Source organism: Leishmania mexicana, chromosome 5, assembly GCF_000234665.1.
Source record: "Leishmania mexicana MHOM/GT/2001/U1103 complete genome, chromosome 5".
NCBI classification, from domain to species: domain Eukaryota; phylum Euglenozoa; class Kinetoplastea; order Trypanosomatida; family Trypanosomatidae; genus Leishmania; species Leishmania mexicana.
The window spans coordinates 135,424-161,506 of record NC_018309.1 but is presented as its reverse complement, the minus strand read 5'-3'; the positions used below and the strand labels follow the sequence as shown (position 1 = coordinate 161,506).

At 62.3% G+C, this 26,083-nt stretch overlaps 9 protein-coding genes across 9 annotated transcripts in view; all 9 read right to left on the bottom strand.

Annotated features, from left to right (window-relative positions):
* Window positions 1-1,495, bottom strand: part of LMXM_05_0480 (monocarboxylate transporter-like protein) — a gene marked incomplete at both ends in the record, with an annotated part of 1,722 nt that extends 227 nt beyond the window's left edge. The window contains one exon of the mRNA XM_003871889.1: window positions 1-1,495. This exon is cut by the window's left edge and continues 227 nt beyond it. Coding sequence (XP_003871938.1) covers window positions 1-1,495 — 1,495 coding nt within the window.
* A 925-nt stretch (window positions 1,496-2,420) lies between these two features.
* On the bottom strand, window positions 2,421-3,149 carry LMXM_05_0470 (hypothetical protein, unknown function; the record flags this gene model as incomplete). The annotated part of the gene is made up of 1 exon (XM_003871888.1): window positions 2,421-3,149. The coding sequence occupies one exon, from the start codon at window positions 3,147-3,149 to the stop codon at window positions 2,421-2,423; it is 729 nt and encodes a 242-aa protein (XP_003871937.1).
* A 1,385-nt stretch (window positions 3,150-4,534) lies between these two features.
* Window positions 4,535-6,418, bottom strand: LMXM_05_0460 (putative GTPase; the record flags this gene model as incomplete). Its single annotated transcript, XM_003871887.1, has 1 exon — window positions 4,535-6,418. The coding sequence occupies one exon, from the start codon at window positions 6,416-6,418 to the stop codon at window positions 4,535-4,537; it is 1,884 nt and encodes a 627-aa protein (XP_003871936.1).
* An 896-nt stretch (window positions 6,419-7,314) lies between these two features.
* On the bottom strand, window positions 7,315-7,905 carry LMXM_05_0450 (conserved hypothetical protein; the record flags this gene model as incomplete). The annotated part of the gene is made up of 1 exon (XM_003871886.1): window positions 7,315-7,905. One exon carries the CDS (start codon window positions 7,903-7,905, stop codon window positions 7,315-7,317), a length of 591 nt encoding a protein of 196 aa, XP_003871935.1.
* Window positions 7,906-9,099: 1,194 nt separating this feature from the next.
* Window positions 9,100-11,670, bottom strand: LMXM_05_0440 (conserved hypothetical protein; the record flags this gene model as incomplete). Its single annotated transcript, XM_003871885.1, has 1 exon — window positions 9,100-11,670. The coding sequence occupies one exon, from the start codon at window positions 11,668-11,670 to the stop codon at window positions 9,100-9,102; it is 2,571 nt and encodes an 856-aa protein (XP_003871934.1).
* A 507-nt stretch (window positions 11,671-12,177) lies between these two features.
* On the bottom strand, window positions 12,178-14,208 carry LMXM_05_0430 (conserved hypothetical protein; the record flags this gene model as incomplete). The annotated part of the gene is made up of 1 exon (XM_003871884.1): window positions 12,178-14,208. The coding sequence occupies one exon, from the start codon at window positions 14,206-14,208 to the stop codon at window positions 12,178-12,180; it is 2,031 nt and encodes a 676-aa protein (XP_003871933.1).
* A 2,682-nt stretch (window positions 14,209-16,890) lies between these two features.
* LMXM_05_0420 (putative dynein-light chain-protein) lies at window positions 16,891-17,226 on the bottom strand (the record flags this gene model as incomplete). Its single annotated transcript, XM_003871883.1, has 1 exon — window positions 16,891-17,226. One exon carries the CDS (start codon window positions 17,224-17,226, stop codon window positions 16,891-16,893), a length of 336 nt encoding a protein of 111 aa, XP_003871932.1.
* An 871-nt stretch (window positions 17,227-18,097) lies between these two features.
* LMXM_05_0410 (conserved hypothetical protein) lies at window positions 18,098-20,839 on the bottom strand (the record flags this gene model as incomplete). Its single annotated transcript, XM_003871882.1, has 1 exon — window positions 18,098-20,839. The coding sequence occupies one exon, from the start codon at window positions 20,837-20,839 to the stop codon at window positions 18,098-18,100; it is 2,742 nt and encodes a 913-aa protein (XP_003871931.1).
* Window positions 20,840-21,833: 994 nt separating this feature from the next.
* LMXM_05_0400 (structural maintenance of chromosome (SMC),putative) lies at window positions 21,834-25,472 on the bottom strand (the record flags this gene model as incomplete). Its single annotated transcript, XM_003871881.1, has 1 exon — window positions 21,834-25,472. One exon carries the CDS (start codon window positions 25,470-25,472, stop codon window positions 21,834-21,836), a length of 3,639 nt encoding a protein of 1,212 aa, XP_003871930.1.
* Window positions 25,473-26,083: the final 611 nt, after the last annotated feature.

Below are 26,083 nucleotides of genomic sequence, written 5' to 3'. Positions count from 1 at the left end.
GGTTAGGCCCGTGGAAGTCCTTGGCGATCAGCGCCGGCATCATGGCGAAGATGCCAGCCGTGCAGAAGCCGACCACACTTAAGCACACAGCGAAGGCCGCGTAGCTACGGCAAAAGACGAGCAGCGACGTCGCCAAACCACCGACGGTGGCGCACATGGTGTAGGCGAGGGCGTCGTCGGTGAAGGAGGCCGCGCCGCCTACCAGGATGGAGCCCACAATCTGAAACACACCCCAAAATGTGAACACCGTCGACGCCTTGGAGGTGCTGATGGGGGTGACATCCGCGTACACCGTGCCGGCGCTGCCCATGGAGGAGACGTAGGGGACGGCCACGTAGATGAGTCCGTAGAAGGACCACCCGTAGATGGCAAACATGAAAAAGTGTGTCAGGAAGCGAACGGAGAAGACGACCCGCATCGTCTCTCGCCAAGTCAGGCGCCGCACGTGCATATCCTGGATCAGATCCGCCACCGTGCAGGCCTGCGTGCCGTGCACTTTCCGTCCATACTGCGCGAGCTGCCGCGGTGGCTGCTGGTGACAGTCCAACAGCACGCTCATGTCGCTGCCGACTGGCGACGCTAGGGTGACGCGCGCTGGCGCTGCGGCATCCGGGTTGCTGCCCGTCTTGAGGTTATCACCGCTGTCGTGGTTCGCCGTCTTCTCCGCCTCCGTGCGCATGGAGTCGATCATCCGCCTTGTCGGCGAGGTCGCGGCGTTCTCAGCTGCCTCGGGGGTTACCATGAGCATCATCCCCTTCCGCTCCTTGTGGCCGAGGCTTCCGTGCGAGATGCAATCATCACGGCGAGGCTCGCGGACAGGGCTGCTGCCAGAGCATGGATGCTCATCCACGTCAACGTCATCCTCAATCGGGTGGCGGCGGCAGGAGAAGAGTGTGGCAACCAGGCCAATGGCGCAGAACGCGGACATGAGACGGAAGGTGTGACGCCAGCCGTAGACGTCTACGAGACTGCCGAGCACCGCTGGGACAACGGCACTGCCAACGCCGCCGCCGCAGAAATTGATGCCCTGCCCAAGGCCAAGGCGACGCCGGAACCACGAGCCGGTCGCCGCTGCGCCAGGCGACAGCATCAACGCGGAGGAGATGGAGGCGAGCAGCGAGTAGGACGCCGTGACCTCCGCCGAGCTCTTCGCAAACGACGAGCTCAGCCACAGTGCGGCAAAGAGCATCACCGTGGAGGTGAACATCATCACTCGCGGCGGCACGCGATCGACAAGGAAGCCAGCGAGAACGCCGAACACCGGCGACAGCCCGAGAGAGACGGAGTTACCGAAGCTGACGGTTGTCGCGCTCGGGTAGCCCAGAGACGGGTCATTCTGCATACTCTCTGAGAAAATGGAAAAACTGTTGTCGATGCCGTAGCTCATCATCTGCATCAGAGCACCGGAAACGGCGACGAGGTAGCCGATCCAGTGGTCCGCCGGGCGGTGGGTGACCGCCCGGTTCATCTTCTTGCATGCCTCGTAGATCTGCATGGCTTGTGTGGGAGGAGAGGAGGGGAGGGCGTTTGACGGTGTATGTGTGCGTGTGTTCGTACTTTGCCGGCGCCGTAGAATCACACGAGGCGTCGCCTCCTCACAAAGGCGCCGAAGGACAGCACGACGAGAAAACAAAGGAACGGACACGTGGTGGGACGTGTGGTGGGTGGGTGGGTGGGTAGGGGGGGGTGGACAGTGTGAGAGAGAGAGACTAGGAGAGGGCGTGGTGGGTGGTGGCGCCACGCAATGGCACGCGTGACATCATGACGATGGTGAACACCAACAAACACATGGCAAAGGAGGAGGAGGGGGGAGGGGGGAGTGAGGAGGGGGGAGGGACCTGCCGCCCATCCCGCGCTAGCATCGCACACAAGGAGGGGAACACGGGAAGAGAGGGGTGACACATGCGCTTGCATCATTGTCGGCGAAAGCCACGACCCATCAGAGGCGAGGGAGGAGCGAGATGTGGGGGGGGGGGGATGATGGCTGTTAGCAGGTGGGCATGGACAGACCTCACCTGCGCCATCTGAGTGCCCCCTCACCCCTCCCCTGCGTCTCATGGCGGCTCACGTGCACCTGGACCATTACCTGGAGAGGGAAGGACGGGGATGCGAATGGGGAGTGGCGGAAGGTGGGGTAAGCGCGAGGCGGACGAGCAGAGAACACATCACGTCAACAGCTTCTCTCTCATGCCATCGCCTTCTACGTCTTGACACGTACACACATACAGGGATCTCTGACATCCCTTTCCTTCTGTACCTCATAATGGCGCAACGAGATGGAGAGGGGTGGTGGTGGCGGGGACGTATCATCACGATGGCGATGGCGGCATGTGTGAGCCACGCGCTCACTGTATTGCCACGGCTGGAAGGCACGAGAGGGGACGAAGGAGAGAGGGGGGGGGGGCGCAGAGTTGCGACGGTCATGCAGCCTTGGGGAGGGCCTGTGCCATGTCAGCCTGCCGACGCGCACGGTTTTTTCGCGCAGCCTCGCGCCCCTCGCGCAGCAGCTCCTCGGCACGCCGGGCTTTCGCGTTGAAGTAGGCATCCCGTTCCTCGCGAATGAATCGTAATGCCCGTCGCGCTCGTCGTGTCGCCTCGTCCTTGGCTGAGACGGGCACAACCGGTGCAGCTGCGACATGAGGCTGTTGCCGAGGCAGGTCGTTGCAGGTCTTGTCAGCGTTGGGCCGAGGCGTCACTGGCTTTACAGCACTTCTGCCGCTTCGCTTCGGTTGTGAAGGAAGCGGCTGTGGCACACTGGTTGCCGTCAAAGATTGTGGGAGAGGCGAAGAACTGCCACTGATGGTGCTAGGCAGAGGGCAAGCGCTGTGTCGAAAGGGTGGCTGCAGAACCCTTGCCGCATCGAGGGTGTGGTGCCTCCAAGGCAGCGGCACTACCGATGGCTGCTTGATGCAGGTGGTGGCAACGGCTACTTCAGGCTTAGCCACTACGCAACCCCCGTCGTGAACCGTGGTAGCTTCCTTCGCCGCAACCATAGTAGAAGCGCCACCCTCGTCGATAAAGTCAAGGCTACTCAGCTGATGGACGAGCAGCTGCGCGTAGTGTTGTTGAAGGGCATCGAGGTGCCGGAGCTCTATCTCCAGCTCCTGTGCGAGGGCAACGGCATGTGGCAGCGTCGCGTTACTCGTCATGGCGCAGACATGCCATACCGCAGAAGAGAGGTAGCCGACGCAGCTCCTGCCTGCTGCCTCTGTGTTCGCCCGCCCCCGCGCTTTCCAGATTGTCTATCACCACAGCGTCTGATGGTTGTTGCGCACAACACACCTGCAAAGCGGCAGGCACGAGGCGATGCCGTCGCACACGAAACGGAGGCGGACAAGAGTAGAAGAAAGGCGCGAAAGACGGGAAGTGCCATGAACGAGTGCCGTTAGCTGCACAGGTGGAGTGACGGGCGACGTCTCCATGTACACACACGCGAGAGCATATATATATATATATTATATGCACATATACGCTCCAATGGGAGGGAGCGAGAGAGTTGTTGCCGGAGCTGCTCTCCCTCTGCTGCTCGCACCACGGATTCGAAAAATGTACCATCGGGCGGTGCCACAGCAGCGGCGCTGCTGCGACAACCAGATGTGGTAGCGAGTTCCAACAAGAGAAGGACCCTTTCTCTTGCTGCTTTCCGTGGCCACCGTCTGCGGAAAGCCTAGCGCGGTAGAATGCACCGCACTAACGTGCCCATGCAGCTGCAGAGGACTTCCTCATACCGCAACGTTCCTCCCCACAACACATACACACGTTACCGGTGCCCCTTTTTTCCCTTCTTCGTTATTCTGGGTGCCTTGCGCGCCCGGACAGGGGAAGGACGATCGATTGGCACGCACGCAACACCACTTTACACGGAGCTGCCCATCACTCCCCCTCACTGCTTACATGAAAGTTAACGACAGCCACGACGGAGGTGTCGGCGCTTACACGGCTGCGCTCCTTTACGCGTAAAAGAAAACAAAGGAAAAAATCAGTACGCCGACACGAGGAACACACTTTTCCCAGCCCGCCCATTTCGCCGCCATGCACAAGATGGAGTTAACTGATACTCGATCCCCTGGCCCGTCACAGTCCCAGGCCCCCCCCCTCCTCCTCCTCCTCCTCCCTCCCCCACCCTGCGGCGCGAAGCAGCCGCGGAGACACACGCGGCGGAGCGGTGCGCCGGTCCTGCTGTTCCCGCATGGCCCCGCGGTGCCGCCCACTGCGAGGCGTGTGTGTGTGTGTCCTCTCCACCTCGTCATGGGGGGAGGAGGGGGCGCAGAAAAATGAGGAACAACAGCGAAAACGTGTGACCAGCAGACGCGGGGTAAAAATTACACAGACGGAGCAGAGCGACGGATAGAGCACGCGAAAGGGAAACGGCAACAGCGGCCGTTGTTTCTCTAGGCGAATGCCATACGCAAGACGTGAGACCATGACCGATCATGCGCAGCAGGAGAGGTGTCACACACACACACACACACATGGAGAGCAACGACAACGGCACACGAAAATAAAAATGCACATACGTTTCTTGTGCGTTGCGTTAATCCTTGGCAGCAGCCAAGAACTGTGCCCAGAGCGCATCGTCGCTCTCGCGATCAGCATCCGCTGAAAAAGCCTCTACGTCCTCCTCCTCCTTTCGTGCGGCCTTCCGCTTCTGTTGCCGCTGAGCCCTGCGCTGCTTCTCCTCCTGCTCGCGCATGTACGTGGCCACCGTTGCCAGCTCCGTGTGCGCTTTCCTCGAAGGCAGCCTGTCAGTCTTGCTCAGTTTCGAAGGCTTGACAGCTTCCTCTTCCTTCTCGGCCTCACTGCCGCTGTCGAATTGGTCCTCTTCAGCCGCGTCATTCACGGTTTCCTCGTCCCCGTCGTCTTCTTCGTCTTGCTCCTCATCACCGCGATTAATGGTGTCATCTACCACGTTGAAGGTGCTGTAATGCTCAATTAGCTTCATCTGCTTTTCCTGCGGCTGCTCCATTGCATCACGGTGGTGTTTATTGGACTCGAACGGTGGCGCGTTAAACCACGGCAGACGTCCGCGCTGCCAGTCGTACAAGACCATGCGCGCGGCAGCTTCTACGTCCGGCTCACCTCCAGCGACCAGCTTTCCGCGCAGCTTTGCCAGCTTCTCGAGGAAATCAACAACGTCGCGCCATTCTCTGACTCCATAAGTGGCCACAATATCGCGATGCTTGACAATCTTCAACACGGTATCCACGACGTCAGTCTTGTCCGCATTTCCGAGACGCTCCACACGCACGACACCCTTCAGCACCGCCTGAATATCGTTGTTCGACTCCCGGTCGTACACCACGCCGGGGCAGTCGATGAGGAAGATACTGCGTGTCAGAGCAACATACTGCCACACCTTTGTCTCACCAGGAATGGGTGCCACCTTGCAGACGGATTTACGACGTAGCGTGTTAATCAGCGAGCTCTTTCCTACATTTGGGTAACCAATCACACCCACAGAAATCGGCGTCTTGGTGCGCTTGCTGCCGCGGTGCGTTACGTTATGCAGACGCGCAAACTGCCGGAGTAAAGAAATGACGTTACCTTTGCCAAAAGGGTGATTCACACTGGCATGGAAAGCAATGGTGGGATAGTCCTTGCTGAGAATCTGAAGCCAGCGAGCCGTGGCCCACAGAGGCACTAAATCGCACTTGTTCAGCACCAGAACGAAGTGTTTATATTTTTTCTCACGTCGCATGAAATCCTCCAGAAAAGCGCTTCGCGTACCCATCGGATCGCGCGCGTCGACGACGTACAGCACTACATCCGAGCTGTCGATCACCTTGTACAGCTCGCACCAAATTCGGTTTGACTGACCCTTGGTCATCAAAATCCCGTTTCTGGTTTTATCGTCGCGATCCTTGTGCATCCCCTTCATCAAATCGCGGTCCTTCTCTTTCTTGTTGCAGTCGTAATAGTCACCTTTGGAGTTGGCCTCTGTTGCCAAGGTCGACATGTCCACAGCATGGAGTCGCACCCGCTTGCGGTTCGCCTTATCACCAAACGTTTTGTCCCACTCCATTTCTTTGCGGATGCTTTCGTCAGTGTTCTTCGGCTCTTCAAGAAGGCTCAGAGGCAGCTTGGACTGCTTGATGATGACGCTGTACGGGTCTCTATACTTGGCTCCCATTTCTTCGCGGAACTTCTGAAGAGCCTCCTGGCCGATGGTCCGGGTGTTGCCGAACCAACGGCGGTCAGGTGCAATGCGCGCCATCTGCTGCTCAATGCGATCGGATGCCTTGAGTACACTTCCCTTGATGATGTTGCCCTTTTCGTCACGTTTGATTTTTGATTTGTACATTTTTAGCCGCTTGATGGTGCGCTGATCCCGAAGGCTGGTCTTATTTGGGTCGGTGCGCCGGTTGGGGTTGGTAGGGGCGAGAAGCCCCTTCCCGGCTTTTTTGCCTGGCTTCCCCATCTCTTTTTGGTACGCTGTGAGAAGTCAAGGAAAAAAATATTCAAAAAAGACCCACCGTTGGATGAGCATCCGACCGGCCAGTGTACGATACACACACACACACACACACACAGACAGACAGAGACGTTTTACTGACAGCGCAGAACAAAAAAAAAGAGAGTGGGAGTGCTGGCGTCTCTGGGGTCAAACGGTGAGTCCAGCTTCTTCCTTTGTTACTTGGCAGGGATTGAAGTGCGAGCCAAAATTGCAAATCAAATATTTACGTTTTTTTTTTCGTATGAAAATAATAACAATGCGAGTATCGCATGATAAATCCAGTTGTATATCAGAGTACGGAGTCGTCCATGATAGAGTGAGGAGGGAAAAACAAATGTAATATAAATAATAGTGATAGGCACGGAAGGAGATGGAAATAATTCAGCACAGCAGAACACAGGCGGCATAGTCATTTTTCTTTTTTTTTTTTGCGGGCTTCGCCACCACCGAAACCAGGACAAGAACGTTGAGTGACAGCTGCTCTGTGACGATAGGGTATCACAACAAGCATACGCACATCTCTGCTTCGACCGCTATGCTCACATCTAGCGTGTGATATTCATAAATGATATTGTCGCTGAACCACGAGTGCCACGCTAAGGTATAAGTCTTCGATCATGATTTTTTTGTCTTCACGCTGTCAATGAGCTTTCGAGACAAGATAGAGGACTTCTTGCCACTTTACCGGTGAGCATATACAGAAAAACCTTTAGTGATCGCCTTTTCCAATGCCGCGCATAACGCCACATTCTATATGTATATTATATATATATATTTTTTTTTCTCTTCTTCGATCATGCACATGTCGACACACTAGCACAACAAGAGAGCTTTTTGACACCGATCCCTTCACAAATTTCTCACTTCTTCGTCGTGGCTTTCACAGCATCATCAAACCACGGGTAATCCTTCGACACCTCCGCCAAATCCTCGCTCGTAATCTCCGTCTCCTTGTCGAGGCCCATGACCTCGTGGATGATGCCGTTGTCGTCCTTGCCGCGGAGTTTGCAGCCGAGCCCGATACACATAAAGTCGAGCAGTCCCTGCATGCCAAACTGCTCAGCTGCCGTCATTGTCAGGAGGTAATGCTTCTGGTTCAGAGGCGAGCAAAGACGCTGGTTGAAGAAGTCATTATCCCACTTGTCTGTCACAACGTAAGAGAAATCACGGTAAATGCATGGGCGGGTCAGCTGGCTAGCAGCATGGCCATCTACACCGTAGTGGACCGCCCAGCGAATAAGATGCTCCAGGACTGCGGCTGGGTAGCCGAACTCTGGGATCTCGCCCTCGACTTCCTCAATGAACGGGCACTGTTTGGTGTAGTTTTTTGACACCTCGATGTACTTGCCATCGTCACAATGGACGATGATATAAAGGTCGCGGTCTACTTTGAACTCGCCGTTGGGGCCCTTCAGCACCAGTCGAATATCCATAGAGCCTTCGTCAGCCATTGTTGAGATGATGGGTAAAAATGAAAGGTATAACCGCAAATACGTTGCCTTTCAAGCGGCTCTTGAGCAGAAACAGAGTACGTCGAGAGAAACAACAACTTCGTTCTTTTCTTGCACAGCTGGAAACAGTGCAGGTCGAACGAAAGTCAAGAGGCCAGGGAGTTAGTGGGCAAGTAAGTGGGAGTGGAGAAGCGAAGATTTGGGGCGCCAGATGCGTGAAAAAGTCATAAGGACAACGAAGGCAGTGGAGTGAACTTGGCTGCGCCTCCACTAGCCAAGGCGCTCTCAAGAGACAATGTGTTTAGCTTGTCGTGACTCGAGTCGAGTTGCAGAGAGCGGAATTTCGCAAGAATGCGCCACAGACGCCATTTCTCAGTAAAGAAATAGGGCTAAGGATGAAAGCGGGATACGCATTTCATACACGGCGAGACGCACGGGTAAGGGTCCCAGGTACAGAAACGCTTCCGTGTCCCGGCGGAATCGTTTCCACAACGCGGGGTGCCGCCTGGCTGCCTCGGCATTCTCTCCCCCGCCCCCTTTGGCGTGGTCTCCTTTCCCTCCTCTGCCGGGCGGGGGTCTGGCCCGCGCGGGGGCGCTCGATTGGTGGGCAGGGGAGTCCTGTCCCCCCCCCTGCGGCGCGAAGCAGCCGCGGAGACACACGCGGCGGAGCGGTGCGCCGGCCCTGCCGTCCCCGCATGGCCCCCCTGCACCGAACTCTACCCCGCACCCTTGGTGCATCTCTCGCGGGGTGGCGCAGGCGTGTTCGCTGTCGCGGGCCGCCCAGGCGGCGCTGGGTTTGCCAGCGCTGGGCCCCGTGGTGCCGCCCACTGCGAGGCGTGTGTGCGTGTGTCCTCTCCACCTCGTCGTGGGAGGAGGAGGAGGAGGAGGAGGAGGAGGAGGAGGAGGGGGTAACCCGAAGGCGCGGTGGCATGTGCAGCCGTGGGTGGCGGTGGTGTTTTGTGGTGAGGAGGAAAGTGCGCCACAAGGGGGAGGAAGAAACTGGCGAATCGCCGAGGGTGTTTGCGTGTGCGGGTGGGTGGGGTGGGGGGGGGGGCTCGCCTTCGGGCGCTTTACGGTTCGCTCTGCCTCCCCCTCTGGGTTTTCTTTTTCGTGTTAAGCGGTCTCTGTGGGAGGACGTGTGCCGAGGTCAAAGCTGAAAGCGGGAAGAACTGCGCAGGCGGCGGCATGCCCGGCTTACATGGGCAGCAGGTCGATTGCTATTTCAGCAGGGACGCCGGCCGACACGAGTGCTGGCGCGGCCCGCGCGGCCGAGAGCCCCTGCCGCCCCGCAACGGAGGCCATGACATGCACCACCGTGCGCCACGCACCGGAGTCGTCTGCCGCGCCGTTGTCGCTGCTGTGGCGCGCTCTGTCGACGTTGGAGTCGTACCCGACGCGCGGGCGGGCCAGGTCCATGGTGTTCGCGAGGATGTTCTCCTTGACAAGGATGCTGTCAAGTGCCGCCGCCTCGTCCTGAGGTGTCATGGGCATACGACGGCGCCGTCGGAGGCTGACGGAGTAGCCGACAAGGAGCTGGAGCATTTCGTCCATGCGAGACTGACTGCGGCCGACGAGGGGGGCCATCGAGCGTGCCACCTCGTCAAACAGCTCCGCGCGCACCGGCAGCTCTGCCGCGGCAGTGCCGGTCGGCCAGCGTGGAAAAAACGAGGCCATGGCTGCCGTCGCCAGGCTCAGCTCCTTCAGCGTGGTGCGCGGCGCGGCGCAGATGTGGCGGACTTGTGCATGCGCCGCTGACCAACCGTCGCCGCGCGCTGCAGCGGCGGAGAGCAGGGCAATGAGATGCGCATATCGAGAGACGGCCGGCGCATGCGTGGCGCACAGGTCGACCGTCTCGGCGTCTCGCCGGAGTGCGGCCCATAGTATCATGGATTCCCACACGACGCCTTGGTCGCGTGTGCAGCGGATCGGTGTCGCCGGATGCACGCCCCCGTTGCTGTCGCTCACCTGGGTGTGTGCGTGCGCTGCCTCGGACTCCGCCGTGGTCATTCGAATTAGGTGTCGGACAGCGTGCCCGCAATGGTTGTAGTTCTCCGACGAGCGGAGCGCAGAGGCGGCACCGGTGTCCCTTGTCGGCTGCAAGAAGAGCTGCAGCACGGACCAGTGAGTGTAGCAGTTGACAAGCAGGATCGGCAGCGTACGGTAGAAGTGCATGGCTTCCGTGCGGTGCCCCGTGGCGGCGAGGGCGACCATGGCGTGGTTGTAGATAGCGGCGTGGCGCTTGTCACGTTCGCTCAGTATAGCGCCCGTTGCCACTGTGAGGCGGTCGGCGTCGCGCGCTGCTCGCACGCACTCCCCCGCCTTCGCCTGGACAAACTCGCTGCTCACATGCCAGCTTGCGGCACCATCGCCGTCAGGCCCCTCGGCGCTGCTGTCGTTGCGCGACCCCAAAGACGCGACCTGCAGCGCCAGCGAGTCGCCGTAGAAGAAGAGCAGCACCATCCATGGCTGCTCTGCCGCTGTGAGGATGGACATGAGGCGCCCCATTGTCACCGCGTCCGCGCAGCAGTTGCTCTCCGCGGCCGCTTGCGCCCCAGGAGGCACTTCGCCAGCTGCTGCAGCTAGCTCCAGTACCGCCCCGACTGCATCCCGCCAGCGGCTGGCTGGACAGAGAGACAAGTAACTGTCCATGATTAGCCGCAGCGCCGTCGCGGACACACGCTGCTGCTGCTGCTGCTGCCCCTCTGCACCGGCCAAGGGCACCTTGCTCGACGGCACTATCAGACGACGCAGACGATCCACCCACTCGAACACATAATTCCGTTCGGCATCCGCACTGTCGCTTGCTGGCCGCCCCCCCACGGCCGCTCGGTGGCGCATGTCCACCGCCTCCAGCACCCCGCGCAGCCAACCGAGAGAGGCAGCACCGCCCGCGGCGGCGGCGGTGGCGTCGTCGAGGACGCGGGAGAGCGGGGCGGCATCGGCCAACGCCCACGCGCACCGCCACCCGTCGCGACGCAGCGGCGCCACGCGGTGTATCACAGCGCGAAATGCGTTACCATCATCGCCGCACAGAGCGAGCACCTCCTGCACATGACCCGCCGCGACGAGGCCGACACAGCAGTCAACGCGCGCCTCCCAGTCTATGGTCGACCGAGCCGATGACGACGACGACGGCGACACTGCTGTGCTCTGTCGTGTGAGCTCCTCCAGTAGGAGCAGCGGCAGCTCCGGGCTTACCGTGGCGAGCAGCGGGGAGCGCATCGGGTAGCGGTAGTGGCGCGCCGACAAGGGAATGTCAGACACCTTGGCCTCAACAAGGCACTGCACCTGCTCCAGCAGTAGCTGCTGCAGCATACTCATCTCGCTGAGCTGCACATCGGAGAGGAGGCTGCCGGAGCTACCGCTGCGAGTCGCATGCTGTGGCGACCGATCTTGCAGGGAGTGCGCGCGGCTGCTCTTCTTCCCCGCCTGCTCGCGCTGCGCGTCTGCACGGCCGCTTATGCCGTCCGGGCTGCAAGACGCCGTGGGCGCCGCGTACATGGCTTTCTGGCTTACTTGCGCGTACTGCCGTACAATGTGCTCCAGCAGCTCCGCCTTGTCGGCGGTGGTGCCTTCACGCAGCAGTGACCAACGCGCCTCGCGGAGGACGGGGAGGGCATCGGGATGCAGCTGCGCGTTTGGCGGCCCACGCAGATGCACAGCACACAGTTGGTCGAAGAGGCGACATCGAGCGGCGAGCGATGCTGGCATCGCATTGGTGCGCGTCGCGTACGCCCGCAGCGCGTGAAGCCACGTGGACGACATCGGAACTAAGCGGACAACAACGGGAAGACGGCGAGCGAGAGCGAGAGAGGGATGCCGACACATGCACCACGGACTCCTCCGGAGGGGACACGAGGGAGGAAAAGGGAGGAAAAGGGAGGTGGTGGTGGGCGAAGACTCAGAGTCGAAGGCACACAAAACATGCAGTGCATGGGGGGGGGTGGGGGGGGGGCCGAGGAAAGGGTCTCCTGTCAAATAAAAGGCGCACCCGCGTCAAGGACGGGCATGCGTCACCACTCACCGTCGCGCGTGTGGTGCGGCAGCGCTTCATTTTTCCGCTACTGCCCCCCCCCCTCCCCCCAGCCGTGCCCCGGCTACACACCCGTTGCCGAAACGGTGCTCACACGCGCGCGTCAATGTGTGCGGTGGAGCGGGCCGGCGACGGCTTGTTGGGTGGTGGTCGTGGACGCACCTAGGCATGCATCCACAAAGAACGAGGTGTGCTGCTGTAGAATGCGAAGACAGCGCCGCCACATCACAGTAGACTGCTCAGCTGCGCTTCACCTTCGTCTTGAGGCGGTGGGCCCGCACCTCGGCGAGCTGCTCTTTGGTGTGCCGCGGCGCCAACTCTCCAGGCACCGTCGCCTTCCCGCTTGCCGCGGCCTGCCACAGCCACACGTCTACCTCCGCTGCTGTGGCCCACCGCGTCTCCTCGTGCCGGAACCCATCCTGGGTGCGGCGCAGCTCGTAGAGTCCCGCGTGCGCTGCCTCGTTGCCGCTGAGAGACGACGATGACGTGGCCGCGGTGGCCTCTGGGGGCAGCCGCACCCACCAACCGTCGCCGACGTAACGTCCAACGCGCCAGTCGCTGTAGACGTCGAACTCGAACGGCGCACTATCGGCCCGGTAGCCGTGGACGATCAGCGATGGCGCAGCAACCGCGTCGTGCGGCGCCACATTATGGTTGCCGCCGTGGTCGTCCGCGCACTCAAACAGAAGCTCCATCACAGCCGCGCCGCGGCGGTTGAACCGCGTGCAGAACTGGTTGCCACGGCCGCAGTAGGAGTTGTCCGCGTCTATGACCGTGAAGCCGCCGGGCTGGCGGATGATGGCGGGGGTGTCGCCGACCGGCTGGTGCCCGGCGCACACGGTGTGGATGCCGGACTGGAGAAGGTAGGCGGCAACAGTGAGAGGTATGTAGTGGGGACCATCTACGTTCATCACCGTCCCCACCGCGATCGAATGCGGGGCCACAGAGCGGGGGTACACGTACGCGCGCAGCGCCTCGCCCCGCAGGGCAGCACCGTTCGCCCAATCGGAGAAGGCGGCAACTTTGAACCGCTCCAAGGCAGCGAGCCAGTCCAGCGCCGAGGCCGCACTCGGTGTGGTCGCCACCTCCTGGGGAGCGACCTCTGGCAGCCACCACTGCCCAACGGTCACCTGCTCCGCGTAGGAGGTCGCCTCCAGGCTTGGCACAAAGCCGGCGTTGCTGGCGTTCACACCTCCGTGGAGAAAAAGGATGCCGTCCAGGACGACGCTGAGGACGCCGGCGCGGATGTACTCGTAGTACACGCCTCCGGGCTGCGCGGCACTGAAGAACGAGGCGGCGACCACGGCGTCCTCGCCATCAGCAATGCCATCCCTTACAGCCTCCGCACCAGTTGCGGGGGGTGCCGCTGCCACCGCCCCACACCCTTCGGCCATCATGGCCGCCATCTCGCGCAGCTCCTGCCGCCGGTGGGCAAAGGTGTTCGGGCCGCCGAGCTTGTACTGCAGTGCCCACTGCAGGAAAGAAACGGCGTCTGTGGACAGGATATCGCCGCTACGGTTGCTGCCGACACAAGCAGCGCCGCCACACGGGCTTGATGCGGCGTGCCCTGCGCCGTTCTGCCGTTGCGCTTCTTGTCGCTGTCGCCGCTCGAGGAGGAAGTCTCGGTACCGCGGCGCTTCCGTCAGAGACGCCGCCGTGACGGTATTCGTCGATGGCGGTGCCAGCGTGAAGACAGTGTCCTCGGCTGCGTCGGGGCTCATGCCCTCGACCTCGCGCGCCATGCGCGGGTACATGGCCATCTTGTTCACGTCCCGGTTCCCAAGCAGCAGGTGCACGCGTGATGGGAAGCGGCGCTTGAAGTCGAGCAGCGCCTTGCCAAACGTGATGTCGCTGCCGTGGTCGAAGGCGTCGCCACCAAAGACGAAGTGCGAGGTCGCGTCTTGGAAGCCTAGACGATAGCGAGAGAGGTCTACAAGACAGCAATACCCCGGCTCGTAGGCATCAGTGGCGGCAGTCGTGGTGGTGGTGTGCAGTGCTTGCGTGTTGGCCGCAGCATCGCTTGCTGGGTGCGCCCCCGATAGAGCCGGAAGCGCGGCCGAGGACAGGGGGGCCCACCGACCATTCACGGCTCGCGAGCCGTTGCCGCCCCCGGCGGAAAGGCGGGGAGGGTTGGAGGAGGTCGCAACCTCTGTCGGTTCCCACCGAAGCACCCGTGAGAGGCAGACAAAGCGTTGAAAGTACGCAAAGTCGCCCTCCACATCCGTCACGTAGCTGATGCGGCGATATCGCCACAGACCTCGCCGGAGCATCGTGAGTACCCGGAGGGGTGTGTGGGTCAACGAAAGTGTCTACCACCGCCGGCAGTGCCTCCGCCACGCACACACGCACACACGCACGCACAAAGACACACAGGCGAAGAGAGGAAGAGGCCTGCAGACGCGCGGGGAGGGTGTGGGTAGTCGAGTAGCGCGAAGGGGCCCTTGGCTTTCAAGAGGAGAGGAGGATGCAGCGGGACGGTGCGGAGGTCAGCACCTCTGTGGACGGCACGCGCACACGCCCGTTCCTTCGCCGGCGTGAGAGAAAGACCAAGAGAGGGAGGAGGGTCAAGGTGTGGAGGAGCGAGTAAGGGGGCCGTGGCACCAGCGGCGCCCACACATCGACCGGCAATCTCAAGTACGGAGAGGCGTGCGCGACTGTGCCGCACGACGCATAAGAGGTCTGGACAGAAGGGGCGCGCCCCAACTTGGCTTCGCCTCCGCCCCCTCCGGCAAGGCGCTACTTTGGCGCCGGAGACGCTTAGGAAGCTCTGCGAAGTCAGACGGCAGACTTCCCTCCAGCTGCTGGCCCTCTTCCACGCGAGGAGCCGGCGATGGTTCGCCGGAGGTGCGACGTAGCGGCAAAAGAGTAGCAAGTTGGACTGCGACAGCCACTGTGTTGGATGCAGTGGGAAGAGAGGCTCTTCGGCCCGTATTGCTGCGTCGAGGAGCGTCCGTTCGCAATGGGGCCCCCCTCCCTCTCAGTTGGCGAGGCACATGGATCTAACGGCGCGCGTGTGTGTGTGTGTGTGTGTGTGGAGGGGGCTTGTTGTCAAGACTCGCATGAGGGCGTTGGCGGCACATTTTTCTCCCGTTGCTGCCGCCTTGAGTGCTCAACGCCTGGGCCTCCTCCCCTGCCTCTGTGTTGCTGTTCAGGTGGTGGTGGGAGGGCCTCTGTGCCTCGTGATGACGGCGACACGTTTAGTCCGTTGGTGCTGACTAGTGCGTGCCCACGCTACGGCCTCCGGCTCAGCGTAGAAGGGTTCGGCTATTCCGTCCACTACGGGCCTCGTCTTTTGGTTCGAGGGGCCCGGAGAACGAAACGCCATCTGTGCCGCGCTTGCGTCACAGAGAGGTCGAAGGCCGCCTTCAAGGCGTGCACGCTGTCCTCGTTGTCCGGGTGGCCGATGTCCCGGGCGCACGCGGTGTAGCATGCGGCCGATGGGTTGTTGGAGGCAGCCTGCATGGTGCATCCTCTCTCAGCTGGAAAACGCTTGACCTTCATCACCTGGTAAGCCATTATCTTCTGGTTCGCAAAGGTCTCGCCACTCTTGAGGAGAAGGTGCCGTGTGCAGCAGCCTCGCGTTGCCCGTTGTTGCCGCCGCCCACCCACAACGTCACCAGACAGCGGCAACGTCAGGGCCACGGGTCCCACAGCCCCGCTCAGCGCAGCATCAAAGGACTCCGGCAAAGGGCGGTTCTGTGATGGGCATGCGGCTTGCTGGCCCTGTTGACGCGTGGCGATGCGGTCAATTCTCGACACGAGCCGCTGCGCCACGTGGTGAAGAGCATTGCCGTCGGCCTGAGACAGCCTGTTCCTGCTGAGGCTCCCGAAGGCTTCCGTGAATGGCTGGAAGGGACGTCCTCCGGTGTGAGGCGAGCCGTGATGGCACTGGCTCTGCTTGCGGTGAATCCCGTCGCTGAGGGTACGCATGTGGCGCTCGGGGGGGGGGGGAGGGGGCGATCCCTCCTCCCCCTTCAGATGAAGGACTTCGATATGCGAAGGCCGTCCCCCCCTCCCGATGGGCCCAGGGAGGACGGGATACGGCCTGCCACCTGTGCAGCCATCGGGTGGTCTATGCAAACATGTGAGAAGTTATGCCGGCGGTGCTGCACCAGCCCGTGCGCGGGGACTATTGTTTGGGTCCGATCAGGCGAACCCAACTCGGGGTCGGGGCCCTCGTCTCCACGAGGAGCACCATCGCCGAAGAGCGGATGCTGGTGCCGCTCGCTGAGGAAGGTGCGTGTGTGGGAGGAGCAGAGGGTAGAGAAGGTGCGAGGGGTGCAGTAGTGGTTGCTCAGAAAAAGTTCTCTGTCCCTCCTTGGGACGGCGGGCAGCTGCGGGTGGACTGGCCTGGGGAAGGCAGAGAAGGTCGAAAGGGCAGAGCGCGATGGGCGGGTGTCTGCATCCACTGCCCAAGATGAGACTTCCCCACTGCAGCACAGATTCACCTGCCTTCGAAGCGAGTTCGGTACCACTGCCGGGAAAGGGGCAGCGGTGGTGTGCGTGCCTGTGTACCCGTCGGGGTCGGGAGCGCCGACCAACGTGTGCCGATGCGTGGGGAGAGGAAGACGCTCGCGGGCCCGGCCACAAGATGCACTCGCGAGCGCGGTGATAGGTGGCCGCACCGGTGGAAGGACACACACACACACACACACATACACAGAGGTGCTGCGCGAGTGCAGCGATTCGGTTACACGAACTCCCCCCTCCTCCTCCTCCTCCTCCTCCTCCCAGCGGAGCGCGCAGGTGAATCGCATGGGCAGCGGCCATAATGTAGGGGGATGGTGAGGCTTGAGGAGGGTCCCCATCACGTGACGCGGTCATGGTACCCCCATCACGCGCTCTTTTCCATGGCTGCTCATGCGCATGTGCCGCCGTTCGTGGGCTGGTGTTCTACATAGGAAAGGGAGAGGCAGTGTGCCGAGACAGGGCGCGTGCGCGTGATCGCGCGGCTACACGGTGACACCGTAGACCGTAATGATACAGTACATGGCTTTGTTCTCCGCTTTATACACGTAGCACGCGTCACTCGTTGGGTTCCATGAGCATGACGAGATCATCTGCGCGCCAGCGCCATTTTTCTGCAGGATCGTGACGAGGACGACGTATTTGCGCGGCAGCTTCGCCTCCTGCGTCAGCCGCTGCACCACCTGATCGGAGATGGCGGAGACGAGGCCGGCGATCTTGCTGTGGTGATAGCGCGTCTCGTGGCTGAAGAGCGCGTTGACGACGTCTTCGCAGATGATGGAGGCGTCATCGACCAACGTGATGCGGTCGTCGGAGGCCATTCGAAACACCAAACAAACAATCAAACAACAAAAGAAAAATGGCAGTGGCGCATGCGTGCGTGTATATATGGGCGTGTTGCACACACACACACACACACAGGGGAAAAACTGTGAGCCGAGCACCCCAGTGGGCCGGCAGTGTCCCAGTGCACGCACACACGTGTGTGGTGGCCCCCCCGTTCTCGCCTTCTTCTGGGTGTTACGGGTGCGCTGTGCGTGTGCCGGTGCCGGTGGTCGAGCGTGTCGGAAGGCAGTGTTCCTTCAAGGGGATGCGCAGCGGAGAGGCGAGGGCGTGTGTGTGTGTGTTGGTGGGGGGAGGGGAGGGAGGACAGGGTGGCAAGCATGGTTGTGTGGTACGGGCGTTTCGGTGGGATCGTGGGCAGCACGGAGCAGCATCATCCTGATGGAACGGAGCGTGCGGCTGGGGGCGTCCAGACAGAACAAAAAAGAAAACACATTCCACGGGCGCGTCCCACACACACACACACACACACACAGGGGCGTACCGCAGGACGACAACGACAGTGGCCGCGGATGCCGTGAAGAGGAGTGCACTGCCATCTCTCTATCTCGCGCGCGGCACGTCACAGAGTACACGCGTCTCTGACGCACGTCCGGCGGGGGGAGGGGGGGGAGAGGTGCGCAGCTGCGTCGGTGCCTCATACAAGGAGAGAAGAAAGGTAAACACCATCTATGTGCTGCACGAAGGCACTGTCGACAGAGGATGGCGCACGCCACACCGAGCCGGTGTCGGATGCACTCGTACCCGCCCTCCTACATGCATGTCTTCCTCTCTATGTGCTGAACACCTAAAAGACTGTTGCCCTTGTCCACAGCGCCGCCACCCACACCCGGCACCACTCCAGCAGGGTTACAGCATGTTTGCTGCGACGAGTTGGTCGATGCAGCCCTGCACGTAGCTCTCCCGCCGGGGGTCAAGGTGCATGGCTGTCTGGTAGTGTTGCAGGGCCTCGTGTGGACGCCGCAGACACACCATGCATTCCGCCAAGGTCACGTACACGACAGCTTCGCCAGGGCACTGCACCAGCAGCGCCTTGAGCTCCTCCAGTGCTTGCGTCGGCTGGTCGAGCCGCAGCAGGACGTCGGCGCGCTGCCGTCGTGCTGTGACGTTGTTCGGGTGCCGCTCCAGCGACTCTGTGTAGAGTCGCAGTGCCGTCTTGAGGTCGGCAAGCGACTTGCCCTGGCGGTGGTACGTCAGGGCGAAGCGGTTGATGATGGCCGGGGTCGGGTTTAGTTTCACTGCCTCCTTGTAGTACCCCCGCGCCTTGTCGATCTGCTCCTCCCTCATGAACCGCTCCCCGAGGCCGGCGTAGGCGATGTAGAGCGATGCATCCACGGCGAGCGCCGCCTTGAACGCCGCCTCTGCCTCTGCCTTGCTGTCTTGACCGAGCAACTCGTACCCGTGCAGGGCGTGCGCGTACGCCAGCGTCGGCGCCACCTGCACAGCCCGCTTCAGCATTACTAAGGCGTCGCGCGGGTCCTTGATGAGGCTGTATGCGTTGGCGACGACGCACAGGGTGGTAGCGCTGAGCGGCTCGGCGTCGGTGAGCCGTTGCGCGAGGCTGCCAAGCGCACTCTCGCTCTTGAGGTGCCACAGCGCTGTGCTGTAGAAGATGAGTGCCGGATTCGTCAGCTCCCACGGCGCGGTACGCAGCAGCCCCTCGAAGGCGTCCGCGCTCTCCGGAATATCGCCGTTATGGAAGTTGGCGAGGGCGAGCTGGCGGAGCAGCCAAGGCGATGCCGTGGATGCCACGGCCCCCGTTGCGGCGCTGCCGCTGCCTTGGCTCTTCCACAGCGGCGCGGAAGAGGAGGAGGGTGAACGCATCATACCAGCGCGCGCTGAGCCGTGCAGGCTGGCCACCGTGGACGACGACGCCGACCCCAACGCTGCCGCTGCGGCTTGCTGTTGTTGCTGCTCTTGGGCAAGCAGCGCGTGAAGGGCTTCCACTGCCTCTGGGCAGCGGTAGGTAATACCGAGGAAAGCAGCGTGCAGGAACGGCCGCAGGTGCTGCTGTACGCACCGTCGCTGCTGTGCCGTGAGACGAGGGGCTGGCAGCGCCACCGCCGACGGGCCTGTTCGCACCAGCTGCGTGGCATGCGGTGAGACAGAGACAGTACTATGGTTACCGCCACCACCGCTAGCGAGCGCAGCAACAGCAGCAGCGCTGCATGGAGCACGCTGCTCCTCGTCATCTGCATCGGCGTCCACGTCGACAGCAATGTCGGTGGCGTCTCGGCCGCGACGCTGCGGAGGTCGTTGCCGCTGCTGTGGTGGCTCCGTGACATCGACCTCCGCTCCATCATCTTCCTCGATCAGCGACTCCTTCACAGAAAGCAGAGACTGCACCACCTGCTCCGACGGCCACGCCAAGTGCACGTACTCCTGGAACGCATCGAGACGAAGCGGGTAGGCCACGTAGGCGCGGCGCAGGTACTCCGCCGCGATCGGGTGCCGCTGGCGATGCTTCTCGCACAGACCCAGCCAGTAGAGCACCTGCGAAGTGCGCGCCTCCGTCACGAAGGCATACGCCCGCAGCTGTCTCTCCGTGGCACGTACTGCTGCCGCCACACCAGCGTCGTCTTCCTCGCTCGTATCACTGCGCACGGTCACCTGCTGCTGCTGCTTCTGGCGAAGCTGCTGCAGCCTCCGCCGAAGAACACTAGAGGCTGTGGTGACTTGATGGCACACGTACAGCAGCTGCGACAGCACCTTGGCGCCGTCTTCGTAGTGCTGCGTGCGGTAGCAGCACACGCCGAGGAGGTACTGGCAGTCCCACTGCGACTGCAGGTCAACCGTCCCGTAGCCCAGCTCGAGCTCGTCCGAGGTTGGGTTGGCCTCGTTGCTCGAAGCTGAGAACGTTGCCGCTGCTGCCGTCGAGGACACGCCCAACGCGAACGGATGCTGCGACGGATGCACGCCGTAAGAGGCTGTCCAGGTGCGGCGAGCGTCAAGGGGAAGGACACCGCTGCTCACCCCTGCCGCTCCGCCAGCAGCACTTGTAGAAGCACCAGCCGTTCGTGGTCGTGTCACATGCAGCTCCAGGAAAGGGTAGTAGTGTTGCAGGAGTCGGTACGCCGTGCCGGTCGCCCCACTGACGGTGTAGCAGTGAGCGAGCAGGTGCAGGTGTGCGTAGGACGCCTCCAAGTCGAAGAGGCGCTGCGCAAGCTCGATGGCGTCCGAGTACAGATACCCGGAGAGGCTCTCCTGCACACTGGCGCTGAGGCTGCTCAGAACATCGCTCGAGATGAACGAGGGAGGCAGCGAAGCCGCGGAGGAGGCGTAGGGAAGCGGCGGCGTGGCGACATCAGTGGTGGCGCGTGGCGCAGGGGTACGCGACGCCGGCGGGGCCGCCGCACGTGACGCTGCTGGGTCAGCGTGGACGGAGCCGTATGTATGCACGCGAGCGCGCGTGTTACCGCCACCGCGGCGCGGGTGGCTCGATGGGTAGATCGGCGATGAGCCGGATGGTTGGTGCGGCGACCCCCGCAAATACGCGCCGCTGCCTGACCCGCGGTAAGTTCCAGGAGAAGCGCGGCCGTGCTGATAAGCGGTGAAGGCGTTGGACGAGGGGGGCGGCGGCGTTGCGGACATTGACGAGGTGTGGCCTCTCCTAGGTCTCTCTCGCTCTGTCGTTAGACGTGACGGGCGCAGCAGGCGGTATATATCGTGGGCCTGTTTGCAATGAACGGCGGGGGGGTGATCGAGCGTTCCTGTGGTGTGCGCGCGCGCGCGTGTGTGTGTGTGGGTGTGGAGGGGGTGAGGTGGGGAGAGGAAAAGGGTGGCGTCGGATAGAGACGGAGGCAGACGTGCATGACGGCAAGCGGCGAGGAGGGCAATCGCCGGGGAGAAGCATCCACAGCAACGCGCGCGCGCACAGGGTGATCCATGAGCACGCGCCCCTTCCCCTCTACCCGACACACATGTCCCAACTTCGTGCGGCGGGAGAGACGCGCGAGCATTGTCGCACCGCGTCGCAATCGGTATCTTCTCTGCAGTGAGGGTTTCGATCACATGACAGGAACAGCGCACCGATATGCAGCGCCGAGAAGCAGTTCGATTTTTCGCTGTTGTTCCTCATTTTTCTGTCCCCCCCCTCCTCCTCCTCCTCCCACGACGAGGTGGAGAGGACACACGCACACACGCCTCGCAGTGGGCGGCACCGCGGGACCCAGCGCTGGCAAACGTAGCGCCGCCTGGGCGGCCCGCGACAGCGAACACGCCTGCGCCACCCCGCGAGAGATGCACCAAGGGTGCGGGGTAGAGTTCGGTGCAGGGGGGCCATGCGGGGACGGCAGGGCCGGCGCACCGCTCCGCCGCGTGTGTCTCCGCGGCTGCTTCGCGCCGCAGGGGGGGGGAGGGAAGTGGGGGCCTGGGCCTGTGAAGGGCCGGGGATGGAAAGGGGTGGGGGTACAGGCTTGAGTAGCATGGCGCTTGAACTCATGTGCCGTCGGGCAGAATGCGGGCGCACGCTGGAAAGACGAAGGCAAATTTATCATTCTCCGGAGTATGCACACACGTACACGTACACGTACACGCACGCAGCCGCTGCTGCTGCATGGACCACGGGAGTGTGTGCGTACTCTGCTTACGCGGGCGACGCCACCGCGCCTTTTCTCTCAGCGCCGCTCGCCACGTTTGGCGTGTCGCTGTCGGGGGCCGTCTGCTGAGACGGCGGCTTGTGCTCGATGCGCGCCACCTCCGAGTAACCTTGCGTATTACGAATGTGGTATAGCACGTTGGCATTGTTGAACATGCCGTCCTTCAGCGACACCAGAAGGAACTGTGAATGGGGGAAGTAGAGCTGCAGCATGCGGCCAATGTTCTGGGTGTGGCTGGGGTCGAGGGCAGCGTCCACCTCATCCAGGATGTACAGTGGGGCGGGGCGAACGCGCAGGATGGCCAGTATAAGACACAGCGCCAGCAGCGAGCGCTGACCACCGCTGAGCTCCGCCAGTGATTCCCTCGGCTTCCCGTTGAAGGAGACACGGACACCGAGGCCGCTGAGGTGGTTCGCCGCGTCGCGTTCCTCCAGCAGCTGCGCTGTCGCGCCAGGCAGACATGCGGCAAAGAGCTTACCGAAGATGGAGCTGACGACGCCAACCATGCGGTCCAGCGCGCCCCACTTCTTCGACTCAATCTCGGTGATGCAGCGCTGGATCGCCTCCTTGTCCTCGCCGAGGGCGGTGCGCTGCTTGACGAGCTCCTCGTACTCGCGGCGCCGCTCCTCGTACAGGATAGCAGACTTCTGCGAGAGTTTGCTCGACATCACGGCAGCCCGCGCTTCGACGTCGCGCAGCTCCTGCAGGATGGCCGCCGTGCGCGCCGCATCGCTGAAGTCGTATGGGCCGCCTGGTTGATCGAATGTGTCCCGCGCCTCGAGGAGCCAGCTGTGGCGCTGCTCCGCCTCATGAACGTGGCGGCGCAGGCTCTCGAGGCATCGGCCCTGTTCTCGCAGCTCCACCTCGCCGTTCTCGACCAGGTTGTCGAGCGTGACCTTGCGCTCCGCGAGGCGCGTCAGCTCCTCCTGGGCGTCGTCGATATCTGTTTCCAGCCGCTGGCGCCGCTCCTCGTTCTGTTTCGAGCGCGTCTGCACCGCCGCCAGCTGCTGCATCACCTCTTCGACCTGCGCCGCCAGCTTCAGCTTCTGACTCTGTTGCTGCACCATATCCTCCTCCGTGTCTTGTGTTTTGCGAGACAAGTCCGCCGCCTGTTGCTCCATGTCTGCCTCGAGTCGCTCGAACTCCGCCGCGCCGCGCTCCTCATCGGCCATCAGCCGCGCCACGTGCGCCTCCGCTGCGGCGAGTTGGTCCTCCATTTCCCGCCGCACTGCGTTCAGGTCTGTCGTCTGAGCTTGCGTGGCCAACTCGCGCTGCCTTGCCTGCAGGGCCTCTATTTTCTCGCGCGCCTCGGCGAGCGCGGTCTGCTCGCGCTCCATCTGCTCCGTCAGCTCCGCCGCACCGCTCTGCGCACTGTTAGCGGCGACGATGTAGCGCTGCCTCGACAGCTCCGCCGCCTCCTCCGCTGCTTTGTATACCTGGATGTCGTGCTGACGTTGCCGGAGCGTGTCGCGCAGGGCGGCATACTCGACTTCCAGCGCGCGCGTGCGTTGCTGCAGCGCCTTGAGCGGCTGTTTCTGAGCAGTGTACGTCTTGAGGTCGGCGAAAACGTCGCGTAGCTGCCGCGTCGACCCGCCCGTCATCAAGCCGTTCGGCTCGGCCACCTCGCCCTCGACGGTGACGGCCTTGGCCTTGATGGACGGGTTGTAGGCTAGCTCCTGCGCGAGCCGCAAACTGGAGCAGACAAGGAAGTTGCCAAACACGAAGTCCGCAAGAGCGTTGAGCTGCTGCTGCTGCTGCTGCTGATGGGATGAGGCCTCCTGCACCGTGACCAGATCCCGTGCGCGGTGCACCCAGCCACCCTGCTGCTCGGCAATGAGCCGCGCCGCCTGCAGCTTCGCGCCATCGATAGAGAAGTGTGTTGGCTGACGTTGCAGCTTGTCCAGGGCAAAGAACGCGGTGCGTTGCCGCAGCCCACTGCGGATGATGGCTTCGGCGACGCGATCGTCCGTGACGACGACGCGTAGCAGTTGGTTCTGGGCGCCAACCATGAGCCCCAGCGCGTGCTGCGGATCGGTCGGAGTGATAAGTTGGCCGACGCGTCCAAGCACCTTGTCCTCCGTGTCGGGTGGGCAGGCGTAGCGGTTGTAGTCGAGGTCGTAGCTGCGCGCGGTCGCCGTGCTCACCTGCCGCTGGAAGTTCTCGTACTCGGCCTGGTACTCACGCTTCAGCGACGAGATCTCCGCCTCGAGGGCCTCCTTGCGTTCCTGCTTCAGCGCCAAGGGGGTGTACACCGCCTTTGCCTTCTCGAGAGACGCTGTTGCCTTGGCGTACTCGTGCTCTAGGTGGCGCACGCGGCCGCTCTCCTCGGCCTGGTGCGCCTCGACCCGCCGCTGCTGCTTCACCAGCTCCTCAACCCGCTCTGTGGCGCGGCGCACGCGTGACTGCTGCTCGATGAGCTGCAGGTCCACCTGCTGCCGCTCCTCGGCGAGCGAGACACCGGAGGTGCTGGCCTGTACGCCGGATTGGAGGAGCTTGAGACCCTTCCTCAGTTTAGCGCACGCCTCTTTCCCCTCCTTGATCTGCGCTAGCAGCTGCTCATGCTGCTGCTGCCGTGCCGCGAAGGCCGCCTGGCTGGTGCTCTGCCTCTCCTGCTCCTTCCGCAGACTCTTGAGCTGTGCCTCGAGTTGCTTCAGCGACTTTGTGCAGCTGGCCAGCTGGCCTTCGAGGCGGCTGTGCGCCTTCTTCAGTTCATCTTCCTCCTCGTGGAGCGTGATGGCTGCCTCGCTAGGAGCGCTGAGGGAGTCCTGCACCTGCAGGAGTCGACGCGCTGCCTCCTCTTCCTGACGCGGCAGTGCCTGCAGCTGCGCCTTGGCGTTCCGAACGTCGGCCTTGCGCGCCTCCATGGCGGCCTCCGCCTCTGTGTGCTTCGTGCGATGCGTGTGGTAGTCCAGCGCGACACGGAAGCGCACCTTTTCCTCCATCGTCTCTCGCTTGTGCAGGAACGTGTTGTACTCCTCCTGGTCGGCCCGCATCGTCTCCAGCAGCGGCCGGATCTGTGCCTCGATGTTCGTGTCGATCTCCTCCATCTTCCGCTCCTTGTTGCGTATGAGCGTCTCGGCGGTGCGGCGGCGATGATCAAAGGCCTTCGTGCCGACCGCCTCCTCGATGAGGGACAGGATGTCCTGCGAGCGCATGCCGATCAGCTTGTGCACGGTCCCCTGCAAGATCATGAAGTGGGGGTTGTCGACGTTCAAACTGATGCTCTCGAAGAAGCGCTTCACTTTGCTTTGCAGCGACACAGTGTTGTTGAAGAAGAACTGCTGCCTCCCACCGAGCTTGATCTGACGGCCAATGGTGATGAGCGGGTACTCCTCGCAGCTGTAGCCCGGCGGGGCGGAGGCGGGGTCATCGTTCACGAATTCGATCGTCACCCGCGCCGCGTGCACGCCGGTCGTGCCGGCGCGGAAAATCAGCTCCCGCGGGTCCTCAGCACGCACGCGCTTCAGGTTGGTGATACCCATAACGAAGCAGATGGCGTCGAAGATGTTCGACTTACCACTGCCATTGAGCCCGGTGATGGCGTTAAAGTGCGGGCTGAGGTCCGCCAGCTCCTTGCGGTGCGCATACGACTTGAAGCCGTCGATCACGATGCTCTTTACGCGCATGGTGCCAAGGTCAGAGGGGAGAATGCGGGGGATCTAAAAAAAAATGGGCGCGCCAGTCGTACGGTGCTGCGGCGTCTTCACGACGGTGTCGCGCACGTGCCGACTTGTCCGTGCTCGTCTATGCTTGCCTGTATGCGTGTGTGTGTGTGTATGTGTATGTGTGTGTCCGGGTGAGGCCGCTTAGGGCGGTGTGTGCGCACGCGCGTGCACGGCGGTCACCACTGCAGTCGGCCACAGAGAAAGACCTGGGTGAATGAATGGCAGAGTCGAGTCGAGGCAAGAACGGTGTTGCGTCCCAGTTGGGTGCAGAGAGCTGCAGGGCGACTGATCCCCTCCCGGTTACGCATACACAATGGGTACGTCGCCCAACCGGGAGGGAGGGGGGTCGGTGGGACGGGGAAGCACGGAGGGGACGCGGTGACGGCGTCGACAAGGCACCTTGCGCAGCGACGGTACCCTCCCCCTCCTCTCCATTCCACCAAGCCCCTGTGTGATGCAGCCTCGTGAGCGGTTGGAAGAGTCCGCACCCCGCGCGAGGACTCCCTTGGCACGCAAGCATGTGCGCGCGTATCCGCAAGACCGACACCCCCCTAGATCAGAGCGCATCCTCT